Raw genomic sequence first — 10,686 nt, forward strand, 5'->3', positions numbered from 1 at the left:
GGTTACTAGCTTGCCATACCCTCTGTATCTGAAATGTCTAATACCTATATAAATGACATGAGTTCTATCAAAGTTACTCCTCTCTGGACCCGCCCCAGAGCATCAGCTCTGTGTTGGAAGGTTCAGAGACTAGTCTCAGCTGAATAAATAATTGATTTCAACAGCTACATGCGTTTGAGTCAAGTTGACTTTAGATTGACAAAAGAACTCAGTTTAACATTTGAGGTCCTAATTTAAAAGATGCAAATACACTACAGGTGCACAACCTTTTATCCGAAAGCCTTGGGACCAGACACATTTCGGATATCGGACATTTTCGGGTTTCGGAATGGAAGATTTTTAGCGTAGATTAGGTAGGTAGCGCTGGCGGCTTGGAAAGTCTGGAGCGGCTGCCTCCTCCCCGGAGACCGGGGAATCATTGTAAATCATTGCTTAAATGTTAGTCAGTAAGTTTGGAGGGATTTTATGTGGTGGGGGTGAAGGGGGGAACTTTAATTCTTAGTCCCCTACCTGGTCAGAGAGGCGGGGAGCGGGCAATGCCTTTCCGGGTCGCCGTGCAGTACTGTGCCGCGGCTCCCACATCACAGAGCTGGGGCTGTGGCCGGCTGTGCTGGATTTGGATTTGTAGCGCCGCGCAGCCAGGGGTAGAGTTCGCCGTGGTCGGAGCTACAACCGGCGCCGCCCGTGGCTGGACCACCGCAGCCCGGACCGCTGTGGGCCGCGGCTCCCAACATCGTGGAGCTGGGGCTGCGGTGGTCCGGCCACGGGCGGCGCCGGTTGTAGCTCCGACCACGGCGAACTCTACCCCTGGCTGCGCGGCGCTACAAATCCAAATCCAGCGCAGCCGGCCACAGCCCCAGCTCCACGATGTTGGGAGCCGCGGCACAGCGGTCCGGAGCTTACTGCACGGCGACCCGGTAAGGCATTGCCCGCTCCCCGCTTCTCCGACCAGGTAGGGGACTAAGAATTAAAGTTCCCCCCAAAAGCCCACCAAACTAACTGACTAACATTTAAGCAATGATTTACAATGATTCCTACCCTCCCGCGCAATATACACTCACCCAATATACTCTCACCTTCTCTTTTATGAATGGGGATTTAGTTCCCCTTTGTTGGAGGACCGACCGGAGGTTCCGCTGTCACCTCTGCGGGCCGCCCTCGGTGAACGTTTTCAAGGACCTTTCTTCAAGGACCGAAAAAATGTCCGCTATTCGGAGGTTTTCGTTATTTGGATCTTCGGATAAAAGGTTGTGCACCTGTACTAGCATTTCCAGAGATTCTGCCTCACCCAAGGCAGGTTTTTGCAGGCCTACGAGCTGCTAAAAACAGATTTACTAGCCTAATATTTAGAATGGCCAGACTGTCTTCCAAGGAAAGGTAGGACAGGAGTTTGAAGAGAGGGGACTCGATTACAATGAAGGCAAGGTTCAAAGGGCCTTTAACAGAATGTATACACAAGGAACTGCAGATTCTAGATTATTAAAAAAGACAAAGTGGTGGAATAACGCAGAAGGTGAAGCAGCATCTTGAAGAACATAGATAGGTGACGTTTCTAGTTGGGACCCTTCACAAGGAACTGCAGGTGCTAGCTTACAAAAAAAAAGAAAAAATGGAGTAACAGCGGATGAGGCAGCATTTCTGGACCCGGCCCAAAACATCACCGATTCATGGTTTCCAGAGATGCTGCCTGACCCATTGAGATACTACAATACCTTGTGTCTTTTTTTTTTTTGATAGAGAGAGATATTTCTTGTTATGGGAGCAAGGGATTCCCCAATTAATAAGAGGAAGTGATTTGTGATTCCGCCTCAAACAAAAACAATATTCTGAAAGCTCTGAAGAAGGGTTTCGGCCCGAAACGTTGCCTATTTCCTTCGCTCCATAGATGCTGCTGCACCCGCTGAGTTTCTCCAGCATTTTTGTGTACCTTCAGAAAGCTCCTCCTAAAAAAGTAGTGAAAGCAGTGCCTTGAATATTTGCAGAGCCAGATAGATCACCCACAAACAAATGAGCATAAGTTTACATTGTGCAGTGGCAGACTGATTATATGAAATTCCTGTTCAAAATGGAAATGGGTGGCAAAAAGGACCCCAAATTCAATGTACTGGGAACATACAAAAGCTAAACATAGAGTAGTAGCAGTGCACACAAACTATCCACCCACTACATTTAGTACCTCCAGATCCACCCGTGATTCCTACAGAGTTCAGTGATCTCAGAACTGAGTTGTACAAGTTACCCTCAATCCTGGGTGACTAACTTAAGAAACTGCAGAGCAAGTTACGGGAAGAAATAAATTGGCCTATTCCCAATTCATGTGTTATTTTCAGAGGATGTGCTGTTCTATAACAGACTGATGACGTGTAAAACAGTATTTCAGCACACTAATTCTGATGACTAAGCAAGTCTGATTTTATTTAACTTGCATGATATTCTGTACATTAATTTATTTCTCCTCTGAAAAGAATAGCCAGCTTAGTAATATATTACTTTGCTCAAATGCCTCAAATTGATGGGCAAGAACACAGGAGGCAGATACAACTCTGCTTAGCTTGCATACAAATATCATTTCCAATCTTATTTTCTTCTACAATGTGCTGCAATATCCATTTGAAATATTATGAAGCCTCAAAAAGAAAACATGGTTACCCATCTTTTTTCCCCTCAAACCTATCCTAATTGTTAGTAATCTCATTAGAAAAAATAAGCAATTCTCCAAAAAACTGAGGAAAAAGCTGTATAATATGCACTGTATATCAAAGCACGAGCATTAATATGTATTTAATATTTATTATACTTCTTGTAGAATAGCTCATGTGTAAAATGGTTATAAAGTCTTAATGATTTGAATTAGGCAATCAAGTATTCAGCAAACTGTTTCCGATTATGTGATAGCTTTGGTGAATTTAAAACCCAAGAAAGAAATCTGTCCATGCATAATTTATTTTCTCCCACGTATAAATATTAAGTGTTTAACGGAATACAAACGGTGTGGCCAAATTGTATCTTTAAGTTTACATAATAACATTTACTTACAGAAAATCAACTGTTTACCGAGTCATAACCTAAAGCTGAATTATTACATTTCCAATGTTCATTGATAATAAATGCAGCCAGCAGCCAATTTGAATTGATCCAATTTCCAATAGCATACTACACAAAAATAACGATCTACAGCTTCAGTGAACTTCAGTCTTCTCGGTCCCAACCACTCCTGATCTTTAATTGCTCAAATTCAAGATGATTTACATGTACCATGGACACAATTAGTTTAGTGTTTTTGCACATTCAGTAAAATTCAGAATCAAAGATATGAAATCATTCCATATCCAGTCTCGACCCGAAACTTTGCCTATTTCCTTCGCTCCATAGATGCTGCCTCACCCGCTGAGTTTCTCCAGCATTTTTGTCTACCCTCTACATCAAATGTTTCCTTAAACCCATCACCTTAACTATTTCTCTCCTCACTACTACCAAGTTCAATGTCTTTTGTCAGTAACTCCCTATGCATGTGGCAACCTCCTGCACTTCCTCCCAAAAACTAACAAACAAGCTCAGGGCAGGTTTCTCAAGAATCTTCTGCATGTTCTCACCAGCCTCATCTCATCCAAAAGAGCTATCCCCATTTCCAGATATTTTATTGCAACCACACGATCTCCCAGTGTCTCCACTGCTTATCCACACTGGCTGATATTATAACTGGTTCCCCATTTCAGGTATGTTTCCCTTTCAAACCCAGTCATCAAAATGCCTATATTCCAAATTCCCATTCCTTCACCCAACTTTCCTCTCCAAAGTCTTCAAGAGTTCACTTTTGAATTCTGTGCCCACTTCACAACTTTCTAACTGCTTATTTTTCCAAATCAGATTTCTATCCAAACACCATCACAAAGGTCGCTGGTTAAGTGCCACACATTTCTACTTGTTATCTGCAGTTACTTTAATTTTCTCTGCTGGATTTGGCATGGTTTTCACCATTTTCCTCGAGCACTGCTCAAAATGGATCTAAAGCATTCTCAGCTCTAGATTTGTTTTCTGACCAATTGCCTTTGGCATCTATCTGTAATCGCTCTAATCTAGTTGGTCATCATACACAAGCACAATATCAGATTTTGCTATCAAAATAACTAAATGTCACTAACCCGAACTAATGCATTACAAGAACAAATGAGCAAGTTAAATGCAAATGTAAAAGAGATGCTGTTATCGTACCACTCCATTACAGGTGCACAACCTTTTATCCGAAGATCCAAATAACGAAAACCTCCGAATAGCGGACATTTTTTCGGTCCTTGAAGAAGGGTCCTTGAAAACGTTCACCGAGGGCGGCCCGCAGAGGTGACAGCGGAACCTCCGGTCGGTCCTCCCAATTTAGAAAGGGGAACTAAATCCCCATTCATAAAAGAGAAGGTGAGGGTATATTGCGCGGGAGGGTTAATAATTGACAATATGCTGCTGCCTGTCCGCTGAGTTAAAAAGTTCCCACGGTAGACTCACGATACAGTGTATCGTAAGTCTTGCGTGGGAACTTTTTAACTCAGCGGGCAGGCAGCAGCAGATTGTCGCTCCCTTCAAATTCACCCCACCTACACCCCTCTGCTTCCCGGCCATGTGTGTGACCCCTTCCCTCCCCTCTCCAGCTCCCCGCCCATTGCACCGGCGCGGGGGCTTTGCACTGTCTTCACGTCGGCGATGCCAGTCACTGGAGACGTCAGGACCAACGGGACACCGACCCCCAGGCCCACTGCAAGCACGGAGATCCCAGAGACCCACAGCCAGCAGCAGACCAGCCCCGTTCCAACTCCAGAGGAAATCTGCAAACTGGCCGGAGACGTCAGGACCACCAGAAGCCGCTCCCCGATGGGCCGCTACGGCGACAAGTGGCAGTTCGCCCACAGCCCGAGCTGTGCCCCCTCATCGGGACACCAACCCCCAGACCCACTGCAAGCACGGAGATCCCAGATCAGCAACTCCAGCCCAGCCCCGCTCCAACTCCAGAGGAACACGCTCCCCGTATGGGCAGAAGCTGATGGTGTGCAAGGTACGTCTTGTTCTTGGGGTCGCGCAGCTCGGGCTGTGGGCGAACTGCCACTTGTCGCCGTAGCGGCCCATCGGGGAGCGGATTCCTCTGGAGTTGGAGGGGGAGGGGGTATTGTGCTGTTTGATCGCCCCCTACTATCCCAGGGACAGGGAGACAGGACGTTCACCGAGGGCGGCCCGCAGAGGTGACAGCGGAACCTCCGGTCGGTCCTGGAAGAAAGGGGAACTAAATCCCCTTCATAAAAGAGAAGTGGAGGGTATATTGCCCAGGAGGGTATATCGCCTACCTGGAAGAAACCGGACATTTTTTTCCAGGATGTCATCTGCACACCAAAGCTCACGTTTGGCGCCAAACGCACGTCGCCTCTGCTGCACACGGATATAAGAGTGTGAAAATGTCACCTTTGGCCGCCTAAGGGCATGTAGCCCCGCTAGGGTGACATGAGTGCGAGAGGTGATTCAATGCTGCGGTCACATTTACAAATTCAGGAATTCTTTCAACACACTGCATTTCATACAGACATTTATTCTGCAAGAAAAAACTACATTGAAGACTCAAACTCGCGACCGAGGAACTGCCGGGATCAAGGCGCAAACTCACGACCTTGCGGATATGAGCCGAGCACTCTACCACTGAGCCAGCCATTAAAATCTACGCTAAAAAATTTCCATTCCGAAGGCCGACAAATTCCGAATTACGAAAAGTGTCTGGTCCCAAGGCTTTCGGATAAAAGGTTGTGCACCTGTACTAGAAAATCTCCCTCATATTTGCATGCACTGAATGTTGCAAAACTGAAGTAAGTAAAAACTTGCCGATGTAACCAATGGTACGATTTTAACCGTATGCTGATTGTTTATTGTCAAATACAATCTGGTACTGAAATTTAACTATATGAATGTAGATTCTCATCCTTTCAGTAGTCAATTGAAGATGGTGACGTTTTAAAAACTATTTAAACTTCTATCACTCTCAATCCAATTTTACTGCACATGGTGTAGCATTAAATGTGTCCTATTTATTTCTTAATCCTTCAATTTATGATATGGAAAATGCAAGGTCATCCACTTGAGCACACAAAACAAAGCAACATTTGAGATTGAAACCAAAGTTATGTTCAAAGAGAATCAAATGCCGTTGTACAAAAGTTACTGGATGCCACTTTGATGGTTCAGCAGACAATTAGAAAGGCAAATAACAGGCAAGCCTTCATCACAAGGATACATCAACTAACAACGTCCTCTACAGTTGAGCAGAATCTTGCAGAGACGTTTGGCTAGAGCATTACATACAGTTTCGGCCTCCGTAAAAAGGCGGTGCTTACTACAATTTCACTGGACTAATTCCAGATAGTAAAACTGAAGAGAGATTGAGTAGAATAAGATAGACACAAAGGTCTAGAACAACCCAGCAGGTCAGGCAGCATCTCTGGAGAAAATTAACAGGTGCCATTTCAGGTTGGAACCCTTCTTCAGACTGGACCGCTTAGACTAAGTTTGCAGATTAAGCCGGTAGGATATGATTAGACTATGTTTGTATTCTATTTATTATTATCACATGTCCTGAGGTAGTGAAAAACATTATTTTGCATGCTATCCAAACAGATCAGATATACCATAAATATAATCGTCAACCTCATTCAATAGAGCGAAGGGAAAGGTACAGTGTGCAGAAAATAGTTCTCAGAAAATAAATTTGTCTTATCGAGCCAAAGACACGATTAGAAGTTGTTCATCCAGAGCTGAATACACTTCTCGGCATCTGCATACAATGGTGTCTGTCTTGCACTTCTTGTGCATGGTGGTGGAAAGATTGGTGAAAACAGGGCCGCGACGTGAACTCTCTTTCCTTGACCCCTCTCAGCATTATGGCAAATCAGTTCACTCTTAACATTTAGAAGAATGAAAGAAGGCAATCCCACTGAAACTTTTTTTACGGGGAAGACTGGAGAGCCTAGAACCAATAATCAGTCACAGAAGGTACACAAACTTGCTGGAGGAACTCAGCGGGTGCAGCAGCATCTATGGAGCGAAGGAAATAGGCGACGTTTCGGGCCGAAACCCTTCTTCAGACTGATGGGGGGTGGGGAAAGAAAGAAGGAAAAAGGGAGGAGGAGGAGCCCGAGGGCGGGCGGATGGGAGGGTGGGAGGAGACAGCTAGAGGGTGAAGGAAGGGGAGGGGACAGCACAGGCTAGCCAAATTGGGGTCCTTGCGCCCTTATGGCATCAACATTGAATTCCCCCAATTTGGCTAGCCTGTGCTGTCCCCTCCCCTTCCTTCACCCTCTAGCTGTCTCCTCCCACCCTCCCATCCGCCCGCCCTCGGGCTCCTCCTCCTCCCTTTTTCCTTCTTTCTTTCCCCACCCCCCATCAGTCTGAAGAAGGGTTTCGGCCCGAAACGTCGCCTATTTCCTTCGCTCCATAGATGCTGCTGCACCCGCTGAGTTCCTCCAGCAAGTTTGTGTACCTTCGATATTCCAGCATCTGCAGTTCCCTTTTGAACAATCAGTCACAGAAGATGGGATATGCCATTTACAGCTGAGATTGTGAAATTTCTTCACTCAAAGGAGGGGGAATTTTTGAGTAGACCTATTTCAAAGTTCTGTGCAGGTTCAGTTTTTCCAGTGCACTCCAAATGAAGATGGAAAATAACAAGGGAATCATATTACCCTTGTTTCAATATCCTAGATCTCTTTACTTAACTGCTTTGTAAGGATTCCTTCTATTGGTTGATATCTCAAAAGCAGTTGGGGATAGATATTTACTTGATGGTGACATGCACAATAGGTAAATTCGTAACCAAAGCTTGAATGAGTCAAGATATACATGCATTAATCCAAAGTGTAATACACACGTCTCTTCAGTGACAAGTCTCTAATCTAAAATTAACAAAAAGGTGTAGTTAACAGTTTCAAAATCAAGCTGAATCAAGGATACAACAGCAGTGAGCTGGGAAAATAAATTTTCAGTGATATAGCTTTCAAAAATTATACGAGTCCATCGTCTCTTGCTTGAGTTGCAATACTTTGTAAATAAAGATCCGAACCAAAATTATCTCATTCAGTTCCCATCCTAACTGCTTTCCGTATTTGTTACATCATCCAAGCAACATAAACTACATGAATGAACTATTCATAACTTTGCCATCGCATCCAATATCCTTTCAATCACAAGGGTTGTTCACAATACATATAATCGCGAAACTTAAACTTTCAAACTCCATGGAGAACTTAAACATTCCAATCATTACCATATTAGCCTCCTACTTTCTGTCCCTTGGTATTAACTGCTTCTTTAAAATATATTCCTTGAACAAGAGATGGAAAGGCAGGGAGTTTCATAAGGAAATTCCAAATTCCAGCAACACAAATCCTGCGTTCCACCACTAATCCTTCTATAGTGCTTTTATTGTCACATGTGCAAACGCACAGTGAAATTACTTTCGTACATACAGTCCAGTTTAGTGGCAATAGAATTAGAAATATAATTTTAATATAGGTCAAGATGCACATTTATGTGAAATCTGCAGTGCTACAATTATCAAACTGTTTAGCCAAATAGTGATTTAAATCACACAAGAGATGCACTCTTAAAATAAATATAAATGAAAGTGTAAAATTTCAAAATTACATAAGAGACAGAATAAATATGGGAGTAAATAGCTACTAGCAAATCAGCATAAATCTCCTTTGCATCTTTAATATTGATGGGTTTTCTTATCCAAAATTTATAATGTTACACATGACACATATCTTCCCTAACTTTTCCTTCCAAGTTAGTCGCACAAATTTAAACATTAAAACTTAAATCCTGTCTGTAATTAATTTACAAGAGCACAAAATGCGTGTATTGGATCAGTTCTTTGGAATGAAGCCTAGTGATATTGAGAAGAAATATAATCCACCTGGTGTCAAAGGGCATGGATTGCAGCTCAGTTGCGTTTCCAACAGCCTCGTTGGCACTTTGGGCGGAGCTAGGCATTACCATGGTGTACAGTTCATGAGACCGCCAGTGTCATGTCTTATTAAGGCAGCCAAATAGAATGTGTAGTACTGAGTTTCTCCTCATCAATTAGCCATGGCCCAATTTTGGCATAGCGTCTTGAAAATAAAATTTTGACAAGACTATTTTTACCCTGACCCTACGAAGCCTCCAGACTCTGTAACACAAACTGTTTCCAGCTTCAGCAGAGAACCTTACTCCATTAAGGCGACCATACTTAAGGCATCCAATCGATTGGCTCGACACACTCCGAGATATTAAGAATATTTTTTCACAAACTGGAAAAGGAAAATCAATCGAAATATTTAAACCTTTAGTATTTCTACCGCGGAGTAGGTATGATCCCACAAAACATTCACGCAAATAATGCACCAAAATGAACGAACTCTCGATTATTCTCACCATGCAGTTGCACGGATTTTATTTTCAATAAAGCATTTCAAGGTTGAAATCACCTAGATATTTCCAACACCCCATGGAGATAAATTGAGAGATGGGTCTGGAAATAAAAAGGAGGGGGTGGGGGTATTTGTGCAAGAGATGGGTGAAGGACGGGGGTAAATGCACTTGGTGTCCCCACTTGTGCCCGCAGCCGCTCCGCATCACAAACGGGCCAGCTCCCCCAAACCCCCAGCTCCTGACAGGCCATCCCGTTGGGGCGGGGAGCGGAGCCCCTCTGGAGCCGGGAGCTCCTGTGTACGAGGCACCGCGGCGCCGGGCACACGGACTAGGCCCACTCGGCAAGGCCAAAATGGCGGCTCCCGGCGGGACTGAGTCAGAGCCGGCGGCTCACACGCTGGCTGCGGCCCGGGGCTGGAGCTGGAGCTGAGGCCCGAGCTTGGACAGCACCCCACCTCCCCCTCACCCGCCCCCGGCTGTCGGCCAGCAAGAAGATAGGAGAAAAGTAATAACAGCTGCAAATAAACGCCAGAGCGACAAGCCCAACGCCGCGAACCGCTCACTAAATGCATTTCACATCATTATAAATAATTTAAAATTATATAAATAAAAGTTCGTCGCCGTCACCTTTGAATTTGAGCTCGATGGGCGGTTCTAGTATCAGCACTTGCTCGAGTTTGGCCATTGTCGGCTCACAGGAACACCGAGTTGCTGCCTGATGGCGCCCGACGCTTATTTTATCCGATTTTTTTTCCCACCCTCTTCCCCCTCCCCCTTCCCCCCCCCTCCCTCTCCCCTCTGCGGGACGTCAGCCCACACCAGCCAGCGTGCGCGCACTCACGCCGCCCCACACCAGCCAGCGTGCGCGCACTCACGCCGCCCCACACCAGCCAGCGTGCGCGCACTCACGCCGCCCCACACCAGCCAGCGTGCTCGCACTCACGCCGCCCCACACCAGCCCGCGTGCGCGCATTCACGCCGCCCCACACCAGCCAGCGTGCGCGCACTCACGCCGCCCCACACCAGCCAGCGTGCGCGCACTCACGCCGCCCCACACCAGCCAGCGTGCGCGCACTCACGCCGGCCCACACCAGCCAGCGTGCGCGCACTCACGCCGCCCCACACCAGCCAGCGTGCGCGCACTCACGCCGCCCCACACCAGCCAGCGTGCGCGCACTCACGCCGCCCCACACCAGCCAGCGTGCTCGCACTCACGCCGCCCCACACCAGCCAGCGTGCGCGCACTCA

At 46.0% G+C, this 10,686-nt stretch overlaps 1 protein-coding gene across 2 annotated transcripts in view; it reads right to left on the reverse strand.

Moving 5' to 3' along the window:
• Nucleotides 1-10,208, reverse strand: part of vapa (VAMP associated protein A) — an 89,268-nt gene extending 79,060 nt beyond the window's left edge. For both annotated transcript variants that reach the window (XM_033019823.1, XM_033019822.1), the window contains exon 1: nt 10,066-10,208. In XM_033019823.1, coding sequence (XP_032875714.1) covers nt 10,066-10,123 — 58 coding nt within the window. In that variant the 5' untranslated portion in view covers nt 10,124-10,208. The remainder of the gene's footprint in view (nt 1-10,065) is intronic.
• Nucleotides 10,209-10,686: the final 478 nt, after the last annotated feature.

Source organism: Amblyraja radiata, chromosome 4 (genome assembly GCF_010909765.2).
Source record: "Amblyraja radiata isolate CabotCenter1 chromosome 4, sAmbRad1.1.pri, whole genome shotgun sequence".
NCBI lineage: Eukaryota > Metazoa > Chordata > Chondrichthyes > Rajiformes > Rajidae > Amblyraja > Amblyraja radiata.